Raw genomic sequence first — 18,656 nt, forward strand, 5'->3', positions numbered from 1 at the left:
TTCTTCATTATTTCAGACAGCTTTTAAAAAAGGATTATTTACCTTTCTGTGCATTGACTAAACAAAATCCATTACTGTGCTTGAAAAAAATAGTTCTGCTTCCCATCAGCAGGGAGACAACATAATATAATTTTAACTTTTAGTCAGACACACAAAGCTTGGCTTTCTAACAGTGGGGAAATTTCTTTAACCTTTTTGGGCTTCTGTTTTCTGTTGGTAAAATGGAGATAATTTCAACCCTGCAAGGAGAATTAGCAAAATGCTAAATCTAGAGAAGTGGAAAGGGAAACTAAGAGAAATGATATCCTGGGAGCCAAATGAAATGTGTCTAGGAAGGAGTGATTACATCAGATGCTGATCATAAAACGAGTAAAAACACTGATAAATGGTCTTTGGTTTCTTTTTATAGGCATGCCCAAAGAAAAATACGACTCTCCAGACCCTCGGAGGATGTACACAATCATGTCCTCTGAGGAAGCAGCAAATGGAAAGAAATCACATTGGGCAGAGCTTGAAATAAGCGGTAAGACATGGAAGCATGAACTTATGGTATGGAAATTAAGATATGATAGAAAATTAAGTTTTATAATGCCAGTACACAAAAGAAACAATAATTATGGTTTATATCTATTAATTTCTGTTAGAAACAGGAAAGTTCAGTGGAATGACCATGGTTGAGTCAAAGTTCAAACCCCTTTTGTTATTTATTCTCTCAATATATTATTCTTTTATAAAAATCAAGATGATAATATCAAAGATGAAATGATGATAATTTGGGGAGTGTTTAGTGTCCAAAAGTTTGTTCTGATGGGAAATGACTATTCTGTATAGGTTTGGGGATAGATTTATTTCTCCTTACTCATTTGCATTTCAGTCTCTCAGGACAGCTTTATTCAAAAACAAAATCTTAATAATTTACAGCAGATAAGTTTCATTCTGTTTTTAGTGCAACTTGGATATATTCAAAGAAATATATGTGCCTGTGGACCCACTAAGAATATTTGCTGGATTTCTGTTCTCGAGACTAAAAGGCTCAGGGATTACTCCAGGAAAATTGGGCTGACTGGGTTGTGCAAAATAACCACACAAGAGACACAAATACCTTTTTCTTTGGGGTGGCTGTGACAAGCTTCTCTGACCTTAAGGGTCCGCAGGAAGAGAGAGAGGGGGGGAGGGAGGGAGGGAGGGAACTCACTGACCCCTTTTATTGAGGAGAAACTACTCAAATGAGGCAAGGGGTCAGGTTTCAGGGGACTGAGTCTATCTTCATGATGTTCACTGTCAGCAGGTTGACTGACATCTAGGTAGACCCACACCCAAGGGCACAGTAAGAGAAGGGGACATACACAAGGCACTTCCATGGAACATTCTATCCTAAACAGGGCAAGGGGTTATATTACAAAGGAACAGGTGAGCATAGCTCCACCCATGGGGCTGTAAGAAGACATGCCCAGGCATGAAGACAGTCACTCGAACCCTAGAAGAGTAGGGCAGTCTAGCAGCATGAGTGCCTGATGCCACATCGCCCAGCAGGGGAGTTAACTCAATCAGATGCGAGGTTGGTCTCCCACAAATATTCTTTCCCCAGTGCCCCTACTCATGGGTATACAGCCTCTTTAAATATTTCAGGGTAGTAAAGGGACATTGTCACTTCTCAGGGCAACCATGCTAAAGAAGTTCTGTGTCCTAATATGCTTCCCTATATTTTCTTTCAAGGATGCCTGATTTTTATCTGATAAAAAGTACAGAATATTCTCTTCTTTTGACTGACCTCTCTTGTTTATTTTAATTTAATGCAGCAGACATACTGAGTAGATGTTGTGTATGAAAATTTTTTACCTGGCACTGTGTAGATGGAAAAAAACAAAAGTCCCTGTGTTTATGAGCTTATGACATATTAGGAAATGAGAGGAAGGGAGGATACAACTATAAATAATAAACAAAATATAATTATCAAATCTAAATGTAATAGTGTTATACCTGAAGGAAAAAGAAAGTAATGATGATGATAATTCTTTGTGAGCTCAAAATTTCTGATTTATCTATTGAGTAAACTTAAATACCCTCATCTGCTGCCATGTTGGAGATTGATACCACTGATGTCTCTGGTTTTCTCTCTTTTGATATCTAGAATGCTGTACCTAATTAAACCAAGTTCACTTTGGTAAGACTCTGATCGGATTCAGGTTTAAGCTCTTTGATAGGCAGCTGTTTTACAGGTGGTGGCCTGTAGGTGATATTGTATTTTTTCTTTATCACACATGGGATCTGAACGCCTTCTTTTCTATTTTCTATTTCTGTGTTTTGCCCATCGCCTTAATTCTTTGAGGGCTGCAAATAGTGATATTCTAATTCTAGCATTTCTTTAGCAGAGATATTTTATAGAGACTTCCCTTCCTTTACTATTTGATGTTCAATTTTTATAGGAAAGAATACTTGTTTTTTTCCTTTTATTTACTAGTCTTCAGGATAAACTGTCATCCTTTGAGGATGACCAGTTAGGTTTTTTTTAAGTATTAGAATTAAGTAGTGTATTTAAGCATTTGGGTTTCAAACTTATTTGGTAAGTTGCAATTATAATAAAATTGATACTTAAATTGTCCTGTTGTTGGCTAAGGGAGAACCTCTATAACTGAGTTCTTGATATAAGTCTTGTTCTTTGGTAGTTTCCTTTCTGTCTTGTGTGACAAGATTTTCTTGGCTCATCTTGTGTATTTTTTTTTAAATCTCAAACCTAAAATAAGCCATTTTTCCAGGACATTTTTTTTTAAGTTGGAAATGTTATTTCAAGATCATAAGCTAGGAGATAGGATACCCCCCCTTTTCATATGTATACACACACACATGTTCGTATACATTTATGAATAAAAAATGTGATATGTAAGTAATATATACATGTTTATATGATATATATGACAAAAATATTTTGAGGTACAGTTATATTTAAGGTTAATATGAAAACATACTGATACTTTGGATTCAAATTTAGGATAACAAGGTTTAAAAACTTTTCTGTAATTATTATTTATTTATATCTCCGTACATCCTGGGGTCCTGGTTCTCAGGTATATGGGATGATAGAATTTGAATATCCCATATTACTTTGTTATCCCATATTATATACACAAGTCTCAGAATAACAGTGTTAATCATACTATCACTACCCAGTGCCCTCAAAAATAAAATAAATATTTGGGTAATCAATCTAAAAAAAGAGGTGAAAGACCTCTACAGTGGAAACTATAGCACACTAAAGGAAGAAATAGAAGAAGACTTTAAGATGGAAAGATCTCCCATGCTCTTGGATAGGCAGAATTAAAATGGTCAAAATGGCCATACTGCCCAAAGTGTTTTTATTTAATGCAATTCCTATTAAAATCCCAATGACATTCTGCATAGAAATACAAAAAGCTGTCTTGAGATTCATTTGGAAAAATAAGAGACCCAGAATACCAAAGAAATCCTTAGCAAGAAAAGAAATAGGAAGTATCACAATACCAGACCTTAAATATACTACAGAGCCATAGTAACAAAAACAGTATGGTATTGGCCCCAAACGGATATGTATAGACCTAGGGGTACAGAATAGAAGAAACAGAGACAACCCCACATAAATACAGTTATTTCATACTTGACAAAGGTGCCAAAAACATATACATTGGAGAAAAGATAGACTGTAAAACAAATGGTGCTGGGAAAACTGGAAATCCATATGTAGTGAAATGAAATTAAACCCCTCTCTCTCACCCACACGAAAATCAACTCAAAGTGGATTAAAGACTTAGGCACTAGAACAGAGATCCTGCGCTTAATAGAAGAAAATTAGGCCCAAGTCAGCAAGATAACAAGATTCCTAAAGTGAAAGAAGTAGTATCTAGGATCAATAAATGGTATAATCAAACTAAAAAGGTTTCTTCACAGCAAAGGAAACAATCAATGTGAAGAGAGAGCCTACATAATGGGAGAAAATCTTTACCACTTGTACCTCAGAGCATTAATCTCAAGGATATATAAAGACTCAAAAAACTCAACACTAAAAAAAAATAGTACAGTTAATAAATGGGCTAAGGAACTGAACAGATACTTCACAGAAGAAGAAATACAATGGATGAACAGATACATGAAAAAAACGTTCAGCATCTCTAGCAATCAGAGAAATGCAAATTAAAACTACACTGAGATTCCATCTCTCCAGTCAGAATGGTAATAATCAGGAATATAAGCAACATTAAATATTGGTGAGGATGTAGGGGAAAAGGTACACTCATACATTGCTGGTGGGACTGCAAGTTGGTGCAGCCACTGTGGAAAGCAGTATGGAGATTCTTCAGAAATCTTGGAATGGAACTACCATTTTGCCCAGTTATCCCACTTCTCAAAGGACGTAAAATTAGCTTAGTATAGTGACACAGTCACATCAATGTTTATAGCAGCTCAGTTCACAACAGCTAAGCTATGGAACTAACCTAGGTATCCTTCAGCAGATGAATGGATTAAGAAAATGTGTATGTACATAATGGAACATGACTCAACCTTAAAGAAGAATGAAATTATGGCATTTGTGAGTAAATGGATGGAACTGGAGAATATTATGCAAAGGGAAATAAGCCTATCCCTACAAACTGATATGTGGATGCTAATTCACAAAGGGGGAGGGAAAATAGAGGTACTTTAGATTAGACAAAGAGGAGGGAAGGGAGGGAAGGAACATGGGGGTAGGAATGATAGTAGAATGAGTTGGACGTTATTACCCTATGTGCATATATGATTACCATGACCTGTGTAACTATATATCATGTACAACCAGAAGAATGAGAAGTTGTACTCCATTTATGTATGATGTGTCAAAATGCAGTCTACTGTCATGCATAACTAATTAGAACAAATTTTTAAAAAATTAAAAAAGAATACCATCACCAGAGTGATTACTCAGAGTAGATAAATCTTTACATTTTATTATATTTGTGCCGTCCCTCACTTTTAAATAGTTGTACGGTTTCTGTTATTATCAAAGCATGTAGCCCTCATACACACTGTCAGCATTCTCAAATGTTTAACCTGCATAACCCCTATTTAGTCATGGTATTATATATACTAAGTGGCCCCAGGAGCTCATATGTCTAATCATTTTCAGTGTCAGCTTATTCTTTAAGTCTTTAGACAGAGTTCATGGGAGGGCTAGGAATATAGCTCAGTTGGTAAAGCGCTTGTCTAGCATGTGTGAAGCCCTGTGTTTAATCCCCAGCACCACAAAAAAAGGAAAAAAAGAAAGTGTTCATGGTAATAGTATTCCTTATGTTTCTTACATGTTAATAAGTTTGTGCTCTTTATATTTAAAAGTCAGTTTTACTGAATTTAGAATTTTTTTTTTTTTTGAGAGAGAGAGAGAGAAATTTTTTAATATTTATTTTTTAGTTTTCGGTGGACACAACATCTTTGTTTGTTTGTGGTGTTGAGGATCGAACCCGGGCCGCACGCATGCCAGGCAAGCACGCTACTGCTTGAGCCCTGAATGTAGAATTCTTTCTTATTCATTTCTTAAGTATCTTAAATATGTTTGACTTATTTTTCTTCCCCTTTTTAACATGACACAAAGCAGTCTAATGTAATTAGATGGCAGTCTAATTTTCTTGCCCTTGTTATTTGCTTGTATTGCCTATAGCCCAGAGGGTTTTTTCCAGCCATAAAATCAGTAATTTTATATATCCTGATGTTGTTTTTATATTGTATTCTCAGGTATATTGTTTTCTTTTAATGTTTAGTTGATTTTTTTCTTTAATGCAGGAAAGTTTCCTTGAATTATAATATTTAGTAGTTGTTCTGATCCCTTGGTTTTCAGAGTTCTGTTCTCAGTGTTGCATATTTCCTACAAGTCTTTAAAATTTTTTTCTTAAAAAGAAATTAGAGTATAAATTACATATAGTAAAACTCACTGTTATACAATTCTTTTCCAAATATGCATTGTTTAACCACCAACCACCACCACAGTTATAATATGGAGGAGCATTGTCATTATTTCCCAAAATTTCCCTGTGTTACTTTGTTGTCAGACATTTCCCCCTACTCTCAACTCTCACAACCACTAGTTTTAATTTTATTTTTTTGGAGAAGCAGTTTTACTTTCATAGTAAAATTGAGGGGCAAGTATAGAGTTTCCATAAACCCCTTACCTCCACACTGGTCTCTCCCACTGTATGTGTACCAGTGATACATTTGTTACAGCTGATGAACCTACATTGACTCATCATCATCCAAAATCCATACTTTTTGTTAGGGTACCTTTTGTGTTCGGCATTCTGTGAGTTTTAACAAGTCTATAACTGCATGGATCCATCATTATATAGTACACAGCAATTAATTTCTCTGCCCTAAAAATTCCTTTTGTTCCCACTATTTATTTTTCCTGTTCCCAAGCCCCTGGCAAACACTGATGTTTTTACTGATTCCCTAGTTTTGCCTTTTCCAAAATGTGGTATAGTTGGAATCGTTTCAGTTAATAATATACATTTAAGGTTTCCTTGTGTTTTTCCATGGCCTAATAGCCCATTTCTTTTTAGCACTGAATAATACCCTAACGTCTGGATATACCAGTTTATTGCTTACTTACTTACTGAAGAACTTATGTTATTTAAAAGTTTTGACAGTTTTGAGTAAAAAGCTGCCATCAACATCCTTGTGTAGATTTCTGTGTACATGTAAGTTTTCAACTCTTTTAAGCAAGTACTAAGCAGGCATGATGGCTGGATCTTATGCTGAGAGTTATGTTTAGTTTTATCAGAAACTGTCAAACTTTCTTCTGAAGTGGATATATGCCATTTTGTATTCCCAGCGGCAGCGAATGAGAGTTTCTCTTGCTCCACAGTCTCCTGATAATTTGGTGGTGTTGTGTTTTTTGCCATCCTGATAGGGTATAGGAATTCGGGGAGCTGAAACTCCAAATCTTGGTTCTTATGTTTCAATGAAAAAGTTTAAAGGTATATACCAAAAGTCATGTAAGAGAACTTTATTATAAGTTTAAGTAAAGTAAAAGCAAAGTGGGGCTTAAGCAGAAAGCAAGAGAGAGAGAGAGAGAGTGAACACGTGCACTCGAGAGTGCTGTTCCTGAATAGAGAATAACAAAGGAGACAATGATGTCTCCAAGTTTATTGCTGTTTGATGTTTACCAAGAGAACTGGGGATCATCTTCTGTACACTTTGCCAATCAGGTGTTCACCTCCTCCTTCACTTGAGGTTATGGAGTTTTTGACCTTAGTTGGTTTTCTCTGGAACTGTCATGGTGACCATCCTATTTGGGGGGGGGGGCTTCATCTACAAGTCAACCCCATGTTAATGTGGGCACTGGGGTCAGTAGCTGGTCAGAAGTTATCTTAATGCACCTGTCATACTAAAGGAATCTTCCTTCCCAGACAAATGGAACACTTATAGCTGTACACTTATAGCTCACTGGACCCTGTCAAGAGTTAGTCCATTAATCCTTTTCTCTTAACATTCCCAACAACTCCCTTGCTTCTGTTTATTTTCTACAAATTAACTACCACTGTTTGCTTTCTTGTCTACTTTGGAAGTAGTTTAAAGAAAATCCTAAAGTAATTTAAAGAACACTTGTGACCTTGCTTGTATTTTCACTGCTAATTGCTAGCTACTACCTAACTGTGTGATATTTCTTTGTTTTTAACTTATAGTTGACTAATGACATTGCATATGCTAATTTACTATTAATATATCTTCTTCGGGGCATCTTTTCAGATCTTTTTTTGTCATTTTTATTTTTTTATTGTTGAGTTTTAAGAGATCTCTGAATATTTTGGCTAATAGTTCTTTTTCAGATATATCTTTTTGTTTTTTATTTTTCCCAATGGTGCTAGGGATTGAATTCTGTAAAGCATCCCCTGGTCCTGATGTGTTCCTTTGCAAATATTTTCTCCTGGTCTTTGGCTTGTCTTCTCATTCTCTTGACAGTGCTGGGGAGAAATTTTTAATTTAAATGGGATTTTGATTAGGATTACATTGAATCTATTAAATGTTGGGAAGAAATGACATCTTGACAATGTTGAGTTGTATTGTATACAATCTAATGTCCTCATATATCTTGTAGCTGTAGCTTGACAGCTTATATCTTTGAATAGTTTAAAGATATCCCTTATGCTTCTAATCCCAACAGCTCAGGAGGCTGAGGCAGGAGGATCAAGTTCAAAGGCAGATCAAGTTCAAAAGTGAGGCTTTTGAGATTCTGTTTCTAAATTAAAAAGTACAAAATAGGGCTGGGGATGTGGCTCAGTGGCCCAGTGTCCCTGAGTTAATCCCTGGTTACCCGCCTGCCCAACACACACAAAGAAAGATATTCCTTTGCTGTCTTTTGTTTACATTGATTCTAATACTGTCAGTACTTATTCCTATCCCTGTTTCTTTTTATGTATGCCCATTTTCTGAAGTTAATCAGTGTAAGTATGGTATGTCTTTGTAAGTATGGTATGTATTTTTTCATTTGTAGGTTGGTATTACATCATTTTTCTCTTTTTCATTGTATACCTGGTGATTTTTATTTGGACATAGTACATTGTGAGTACTCATATCTTTATGAGTGCTGGATAATTTTTATATTCTTCAACATATTTGTGAACTTTGTTCTCAGATACAGTTAAGTTATTGGGAAACAGTTTGATTCACTTAAAGCTTATTAGGATCTTCCTGAGTTAACAGGTTTTCCACTCTGATATAAATACAGACAATTCCTTGCGATCCCCAAGGATTGTTTCCTCTACTCTTCTCAGTTTGTCCATGCTTCCCCATCCCTAGCCTCAGGTTATTCCTCATATGCATTTGCTGGATACTGAGTCTCAGCCAAAGTGGGGTGGGGAGGAGTCTTTTTCAGATCTTTCTTTGTCTTCTGCACTCTGTCCTGTAAACTCCAACTACCTTGACCTCTCCAGACGCTCAGTTTTATTCCCTCAATTTATGTGGACCACCAGCCTGCATGGGTTCTGTACCTCGGCACATTTTCATGAAATAGTTAGCTGAAACAGTGATAAGGGCTCATTCCCCCCCCCCCAATCAGTAACTGATGTCCTGTGTTGCCTAGTGTCTAATGTCTGAAAATGATTTTTAAAATACATTTTGTCTTAATTTTTTTTAAAGTTGTTTTAGGTGTGAGTAAATCTGATCCTGCTTCTCTCTTGGCTGAAAATAAGACATGTCATAGTTTTTTAAAAGACTGGTGACTTCAGTATCTTATTTTCCTTTGGGTTTTGTCTGTTGTTTCTCTTTTTCTTCTGGCTTTTCGTCCTTCAGTTTGGTCATTTTATGGAGTGTTGGCATTCTCTTCCTTAAGGAGTAAATTTACTTATGCGTTTTCCAGGTTGTTGTGGTAGGGATGGTTGACCTTACTCTAGTCAGGATTCATCTGATTTGAACCAGGTTGTGAGCATTATCTTATTGCTGGATCACCCGTTTGATAGCTGCCAACTGAAATCTTGTTGTTTAACAGTGTTTTTTCTTCCAGGTTATATATGACAACTAAAAGTTCTGGTCTCTCAGTCCCTGCTTTTAGCTGTTACTTATGATTCTGTATCTTTAGAGGTAAAATCTTGGGAAGTATCCCACTTAATATTACCTCTCTGTGTTTCCCTTCTCTACAGGTTCTTCGTTTATCATGTCTTTATTGTCTTTGTAGTTCTCCAGTGCTTTCAAACTTGTGTTTTTGTGTTTTTTAAATATACTTTTTCTTTCTCCCAGTGGGATGGTTGGTCAGCAACAGACAGCTCTTGTTTTAGTAATCTGAAATAGATGCGTGCACTTTAAAATTCTGCCTGAAGATATGAAGATACCAAATAACTCTTATGTTCCTTTTTTTTAAAAAAAATTTTTTTTAGTTTTAGGTGGACACAATATCTTTATTTTATTTTTATGTGGTGTTGAGGATCGAATCCAGCGCCCTGCTCATGCCAGCCAAGTGCACTACTGCTTGAGCCACATCCCCAACCCTTATGTTCCTTTTACAAAATTATTTATTTATTTATTTTAGTTGTAGTTGGACACAATACCTTTATTTTATTTATTTATTTTTATGTGGTGCTGAATATTGAACCCAGCACCTCGTGTGTGCTAGGCGAGTTGTCTACCGCTGAGCCACAACCCCAGCCCCTTATGTTCTTTTTCTTTTGTTTGGTTGTGTGGGGCCTCACTGTGGTTGCTCTCAAGGGCTATACTTGTTCTAGGCCTTTGCAGTGGCAGCCTATGGCAGGGAGAAATGTACTAACTCAGGAAGCTTCAAGAAACTGGGGCTAAACATCTAAAAGATCTTTGGTGTTTTTTTCTTTTTGTTCTTTGCGGTACTGGGGATTGAACTCAGTGGTGTTCTGCTGCTGAGCTACGCCTGTAAGATTTTTGAACCAGATGCCTATGCTGTATGCCATACATTATTAGCTTTTGTACTTCGTGACATTCTCCAACATTTTGAAGACTTGAGCTTACTGAGAAAGTTAGTTCTATTCAGACTCATTTTTCTCTGGAGATTGATAGACCGTGTCTCTCAAATTCTAGATCAAAGTTTTCTGATTTTTTTTTTTTAAGAAGATATTAGCCAGGGATGGTGGTACATACCTGCAATCCCAGTGAATCAGGAGGATCACAAGTTTTGTACAACTTGGCAAAACTCTGTCTCAAAATAAGAAGGATTGGGGATGTAGCTCAGTGGCAAATTGCTCCTGGATTCAACCCTAGTACTGCTTTAAAAAAAAAAAAAAAAAGATTGATTATATGGCTAGGCATAGTAGCACACTCCTGCAAATCCCAGTGATTTAGGAGTCTGAGCAGGAAGGTCTCAAGTTCAAGGCCAGAGTCCACAATTTAGCAAGACTGTGGCTCACATTTTAAAAAGGACTGGCGATGTAGCCAATGGTAAAGTGGCCCCAAGATCAATCCCTCGTATCACAAAGAAAATACTGTAGGTAGCTCATTTGATAATTAAGATAAGTATAATTGAAGAATCAGGTAGCTTTCATGATGTTACCAGTTTGTGCAGCCGCCTGTACTCTATATAATAACTGATTTATGGAAATTCAAAGTGGGGATAGGTGACTGGAGGAAACCCAAGTATAGGCAGCAGATACTGAATGGGAGTTCTGAAGCCATCACTTACTCATTCATTTGTATATTCTGAAATTGCTGATGCAGTAAGTGATAAAACAAAGATTTCAAGAATCTCAGATTGTAGGAGGAGATTCTTATACAGAGGTATTTATACAACTATGACAAATACAGAACAGAAATGTTTGGACTATTACCTTTTTCTTAAGAAGGTCTTAATCAGCCTGTTAGGATCAGGGAAAGCATCCTAGAATAGCTCACTACTGAGATAATGATATTAGCCAAGTGAATACAACTATGACAAATACAGAACAGAAATGTTTGGACTGTTACCTTTTTCTTAAGAAGGTCTTAATCAGCCTGCTGGGATCAGGGAAAGCATCCTAGAATAGCTCACTACTGAGATAATGATATTAGCCAAGTGAAACTGAGGTTAAGGGCATTTCAGAATATGGATACGTGAAAATATAAAAAGAATATGCCTCTCAGCATACATGTGCATGTGTATATGCGTACATATAATTTTTAAGGGTTTTTTTGCATCCCTTCAGAGTTCCTTTGTGCAAGCACAAATGCAAATGTAAATTCCACATCTCATTTTTAGTGTAAAATTAGTATATTTATGTACTTTTATACTCTTTTTTCACTTTACGTTATTTTAGATTAATTTCAGTGATACTTTTTGATTATCATTCTGACAGGCAGTGCTTTAGTAGATTATTTGTATCTTTTCTATATGGGTCAAAGGGAGTGTGCATTTGTAATTTTGACATGTTATATTTGGCTGGTTTTTATATATAATGAAATTCAGAATTTAGTGCTTGCCTTTATGATGATCATGTTAGTTTATAAATTAAGATGATTTGTCCATTTTTTCTTTTTAAAAATCCCTCAATCTAATATGTTTATTACATGTAATTGTATGTACCCATAGGAATTATACCCCTTTGTGTTGTTATATTTTAAATAAGGTATGTTTTTTCCTCTTCAGTACTGGGGGTTAAATCTATTTTTTCTTATACATGCTACGCAAACACTTTACCACTTAACTATATCCCTAGCCTTTTGGTTTTGATATAGGGTCTCCTAAATTGCCCAATCTGCCTTTGAACTTGGGTTCCTCTTGCCTGTTCCTTCCTAAATGCTAGTACTACATCCAGGGACTCCACCATACCTTACCGTTATGCTCATTTACTTTGAACATAGCATTTTCTTTTGTCTTTATCCTAATACTCTTAGTCTGTTTTCTGTTGCTGTAACAAAATATCTCAGAACTATATAATTTATAAGGAAAAGGTTTTTTGACTTATAGTTCTCTAGGCTGAGTAGTCCAAGAATGTGGTACCGGCATCTGCTTGGCTTCTGGTCATGGCCTTCCTGCTGCTTGTATCATGACATAGGCCTTCATACATATGAAGCCATCAGTCCTATTATGGAAGCCCCACCCTAATGATTATAATCCTAATTACTTCCCAAAGACCCCACCTTCAAATAGCATCAGTATATAGATTTGAGGATTAAGTTTTCAACCTTTAAAATTTGGGGACAAAGAAAGCATAGCACTTAAATTTACTGTTTCTATTCTCAAGTTCTAGGATTATTTTTAGTTCTAAACTTTCCTTACTTAAATCAGATGTGTTCAATTTGAACAATCTGTACCCTTGTATTGAAGTTAGAACAGTTCCTTCTCACCTTAGTTCCTTTAGGATCGAAACTTCCATTTATTAACTCATATGCTTTGGTGCATTTGTTAAGTGTGTTTCTTTCTTCATTGACTTTACTGTTTTTAATTTAGGCATTATTCTGGTATTTACTCTGTCAGATGTTCTCTCCAGTGCCCTGTATGTAATTTAATCTGGTCTCTTTTTTCCTCTTAATCTAATTTGCAAATCTCATGACACAAGTCTTCCTTTCATGAGGTTGCAGTTTCCATTGCTTGTAGCAGTTGTGACTTAGGAGAAGTTCAAATTGTCATCTTTCCAAGTTATAGTTCATTCTCCCTTTTTTTGCAAGTAATTATGTTATATAAAGTTACTGTGAATACTGAATTAGTGAAAAATGAACAATTACTCCCAGTGGAAATATGGGGTTTAAGTTCCTGTGAGTCAGTGGTCATATTAACTGATCAATACTATACTTATTTTGTTTCTTTTATGTTTACAGGCCCCTTTTTGATAGATATTAATAGATTTATTAGTATTAAACTTAGCAGCCAATAGCAGTGTCATTCATCTGAACAAAGTTTATTTAACACCTGTATTTTCTCAGTAAGTTACATCACAACCCTCTTGTGCTTTTGAACCTTAACAGTTCACCACTCTGCTTGGGGGTATTTTAAATAGCAAAATTACCAATAAAAAATGTAAAATGCAAAAAAAAGCATTTATTACACTACAGAAAGGACACTTGTTTGCAGTACAAGACTTGAAACGAGGAACTGTCAACTGGTTAAACCTCATCTGGGAACATGTGCATTGGACAACGGTTTTTTTTTTTTTTTTTAAATCTCTGAATGACTGATTTGGAAGTTACAAATACGTTTGAAGGAGTAGTATGGTTTTCAAGTATAGAATTGGCACATAATCAGCTATGATTCCTCTGTTTCTTCCAAAATGTCACTGCTTTAGATGTCTAGATATTTTTTCTTTTTTTCTAAATCTATAAATGTATATATTAGTTACTGTGATTTCTTGGTAGGTACACTAATTAAACCTTTTAGGGTGTGCTAATCACCGTCTGATTTCAGGAAACACTAATTAGATTCTTCTTGTCTCTTTGGTATTTAACATTAAAGGATTCTGGAAACTTTAGAATGAAATCATTTATTAATATAGGGCTCTTAATGTAAGCTAGGATAATCTCAGTCTTTCTGAAGTCCCTAAACTGCTTAAAAGCAAATGCAGGGCTGAGGTTGTGGCTCAGTGGTAGAGCACTCACCTAGCATGTGCGAGGCGCTGGGTTCAATCCTCAGCACCACTTAAAAATAAATAAATAAAGGTATAAGAAATTATATATAAAAAAAAGTGAATGCAAATTTTTGGGTGCTTAGGAATATAGTCATGTGCCCTTTAAGGACATTTTGGACAACATATATGATGAAGGCTCCATAAGATTGTATTGCCTAGTGATATCATAGCCTTCTTAGTTTGTATAAGTATAATCTGTGATGTTTATACAAAGACAAAACCACGTAACAATAAATTTCTCAAAACATTCCCATTTTTAAGCAACACATGACTGTATGTACACTTTTATGGGAAAGAAATCAATGGATAGCATCAGATTATAAAAAGACTTTTGCTTATTGTCTTTCCCAGGAAATTAGGAAACTTAATTTCTTAGTTCGGTTAGTAGAGATTTATCTTTCTCTGTTACTTTCTTTTACTTTTGTACCTTGATCTTTTAAGTTATGATATTTTACTGGAGTACTATGTTTTAAAACTTTATTTTGCTTCTCTTATTGTGAGTATCTTTCACATTGATACTCATAACTATGTCATTCTAAAAGATAATGGCTACAGAATATTGTATAAATGTTTCATAAATAGGTCTTATTACTGATCATTTATATAATTCCTAATTTTCCCCTCTACCAGCAGCATGTATGTTAACATACTTAAGCAAGTTTTTTCGTAAGGTAAATTACAATGTAACAGTCATTTACATTTTATTAGGTATTACAAGTAATCTAGAGGTAATTTAAATTAGAAGGGAGGATGTTCCTATGTTATATGCAAATATTGTGCTGTTTTATATAAGGGACTTAAGATATCCAGGATTTTGGTATCTGCAAGAGTCTGAAAACAGTTCTCCAAGAACACTGAACATTTACTGTTTGAATCCTTGCCTCTTTTATTTCTGAAAATGCATGTTTTTTTCATTTGCCTAGCCCTGTGTCTTCCTTCCTGCTTGCCTTTTCATAATGAATATGTCTTTTTCTTCCTTAGTCTTTTCATTATTACTTATAGTCTTTTTATTTTGCTATTTGCATAAGTAGAAATGAGTTTTTTTGTGGTTCTTCTGTTACTAAATTTTGAATGCCTTCTATTACATTACAGTACTAGGGATTGAACCCATGGCCTCACACATGCAGGGCAAATATTCTGTCACTGAGCTCCAACCCACCCTTTCTTTTACTTAAGTTGCTTACCAGTTATTACTTGTTGTTTATCTTCTAGTTGCTGTGTTATTTATTTTCTTTTATCCTTCATTATAGAGCTCACATAAAAAATCATGAGGACAGAGACATTGTTACCATTCTGTCCCAACACCAGTATGGTAAATACTGAAAAGTTAATTGAATTAATGAATGTTATCTTCTTGGCTCCCACATATGTTGATATGTCTATCATATAGAAGTTTTAAATTTTAATGATTTCAAACTGATAATTATTTTCATTTTGGATCGTGGGATTTGAGTTACACTTAGAAATATTCTCTTCCATTAGTTATCTGTTTTGGTGTTTAGACTTATTCCAGATTTTTTTCCCCCTTGTTGGATCTGAGTCCTCCCTTGTTTCTTTCTTCTACCCCATGTATAATTTACTTATTTACATATGAAATCTGACATTTTTTTTGTTTGTTTGCCACCCCCTACCCCCCCCCAATCTTTCTAGTTCCTTTCTGGTTATCTTCTAGCTTTTTCTTTTTTTTAGTTTTGCTTTTTATTTATTTATTTTTTAAATTTACATGTATGATTTTACTTCAACATTCAAGGTAATCCTCTCCATAAACACAGTCCATAACTCAGAATTCAACCTAACACTACCCATATCCATGAGGCTTTTACAAAGAAATTATAATTATCACTTTGAATACCCATGTATATTTTTACACATATATTCCTATATATGTTTATATACATTCATACACACACACACACACACACACACACACCCTCTCTTGGTAACCAAAATACTACATGTAAATTTTCATACATTTTTAGTTACATATTTATAACCTATATCTAAATCAAATTGTAAACATCCATCTCAACACAAAACTAACTATGTACAATTCCAGATACATATAAATAAATATTTTAACGTACATTTTACATATATATCCATATTGTATTTATATATTGGTATAAACGTTCAAACCCTAACTCTAACCTTAACACTTTGTCACAACATAGTCCTGTCCCTACAACTGTAGCTCAACAGAAACGTCTACACATATAGACCAGATCACTTTACATGAATATACCTATATATTTGGGGGTATAAATTTTTAAATTCAAACATAAAATCATTTCCATAGGCAAACCCCAAATTTAACACATAACATAAAAATACTGCGTAACGTTAAAATATCCATAGGTAAAATTATGTATATTTATAAACTTTCATATGTAATTTTAATTCTGTATTCATATTTATATGCATATATATTGGTATATGTATTCCAGTGGTAAACCTCACCATCAACCTAGTCCCTAACTCAAAACTAAACCTAACCTACCCATAACTATCAGTCTTCCATATAAAAATTATAATTATTACTTTGAATACCCATATATATTTTTACATATATATTCCTTTATGTTTATGAAATGTATATGTATGTTCCCTAATGCTAAACAAAAATCTTACCTATAAGTTTTCATATATATTCAGTTACATATTCATAAAATACATCTAAACAACAATGTAAACATCCATCTCAAAAAATTAACTATATACAAATCCCTATACATTTAAATATTTTCCCTTATATATTTATACTGTATTCATATATTTGGATAATAAAATTCAAAACCTAAACTAATGTTATCTTTCTACACTTACTCTCATACCTACCAATATACCTCACAGAAAACTTTATACATATAAACCATAAAGTTTACATGACTGTACTATATATCTTCTGCCTTTTTTGTGGAGATATCATTTTGTCATTCTGGCAGATAGAATTGCCCTGTGTAGGAAAACAATATACAAATTTATGGGTTTTTAAAATGAGCCTCCATAAATCCATAGAAGTTGTGTTTCTGTGTAGAGCCTTTGTTTGCTTCTGAAGTTATACTCTTGCCCTCTCTTTAAGTGTAAAGGACTAATGCATAACAAACATGGTAGGTACTCAGTAAATCATTTGCTAAAATATTAAATGCTTTACTCATATAAAATACTAGTTTACCTCCAAGTATATGAACTGAAAATAAAGTGAATAAAGTTTGTTTTATAAATAGTCTATGCTGTAGTTTCCACTGTAATTATAAGGTATTGGGAGGAAATATATTTTTGTGTCAAGGTAGATTTTACTATACAGCTTTACTGAGATATAGCTGACTTGCAAAAATCAACATACATGTAAATGAATAATGTGAAATATTTTGATCTATGCATACACCGGTGAAACCATCACCACAATCAAGAATGAACATCATTACTGAAAGTTTGGGGTCCTTCTCACTTCTCCCCCATTTTATTCAATCTCCTTCCCCATTCCTATGCTACCATTTTGTTTTCTAAGTAGATTTGTTTGCATTTTGTAGAATTTTAACATAAATGACATTATGGACTAACTTATTTTTTAGTCTGCTCTTATTCTATATACTTACTTTGAAGTCATCTGTATTGTTGGTTTTCAGTAGTTCATTCTATTTTTTCTTTTTTGGGGGGTGGTTTTGGGGGGTTACTCGGGATTGAACTCAGGGCTACTCAACCACTGAGCCACATCCCCAGCCCTAACTTTTTGTATTTGAGAAGGGACTCACTGAATTGCTTAGCACCTCGCTTTTGCTGAGGCTGACTTTGAACTCAAGATCCTCCTGCCTCAGCCTTCTGAGCCGCTGGGATTATAGGCATGTGCCACCATGTCTTGGCAGTAGTTCATTCTTTTTCTTGCTGAGTAATGTTATAGTGTATGGATATGCCAGCATTTGGTTATCCATTCACCTGTTAAATGCATTTGAGTTATTCACTGTATTTGATTATCACCAATGAAACTACTGTGAAGAATCTTTGGACACATGTTTTATTTCTTGGGTAAATGTCTAAGGATGGAGTTGGCCATATGGTAAGTATATGGTTAACTTTTTAAAAAACACTGAAACTATGGCCAAAAGGTCCTGTTTTACATTCCTACTAGATATCTATGTTCTATACCCTCATCAATTTCTGGCATGGTGAGTCTTAAATTTGGCTACTCCTTTGGGTATATAGCGCTATCTTATTGTGATTTTAATTTGAATCTCCCTAATGACCTGTGATGTTGAACATTTTTTTTGTGCCTTTGAAGAAGTATCGATTCAAATTTGTCTTATTTTGGAAGTTGTTGTTTTTCTCACACTAAATTTTGAGAGTTCTTTATTGTTTTAGTCCTTTTTACATTGTTTAATAACACAGAATGGGTAATTTTTCAAAAAGAAAATTATGTGGCTTATGGTTCTAGAGGCCGGATTAAAGGGCTGTACCTGGTAAGGACTTTGTCCCTGTACTTAACATGGTGGAATACATCACCTAGTAAAAGGGAATGTGCTCTTGAGAGAGGAAAAAAGTGTTCCATACTCCCTTTTATAAATCCACTCCCATGTTCAGAACATAAATCTACTATGACCTAACACCTTC

The 18,656-nt window shown here is 34.7% G+C and overlaps 1 protein-coding gene across 1 annotated transcript in view; it reads left to right on the forward strand.

Moving 5' to 3' along the window:
- Positions 1 to 18,656, forward strand: part of Cnot6 (CCR4-NOT transcription complex subunit 6) — a 73,919-nt gene that overhangs the window by 26,335 nt on the left and 28,928 nt on the right. The window contains exon 2 of the mRNA XM_077797183.1: positions 410 to 523. Coding sequence (XP_077653309.1) covers positions 412 to 523 — 112 coding nt within the window. The 5' untranslated portion in view covers positions 410 to 411. The remainder of the gene's footprint in view (positions 1 to 409; positions 524 to 18,656) is intronic.

This window comes from Urocitellus parryii, chromosome 1 (genome assembly GCF_045843805.1).
Source record: "Urocitellus parryii isolate mUroPar1 chromosome 1, mUroPar1.hap1, whole genome shotgun sequence".
NCBI lineage: Eukaryota > Metazoa > Chordata > Mammalia > Rodentia > Sciuridae > Urocitellus > Urocitellus parryii.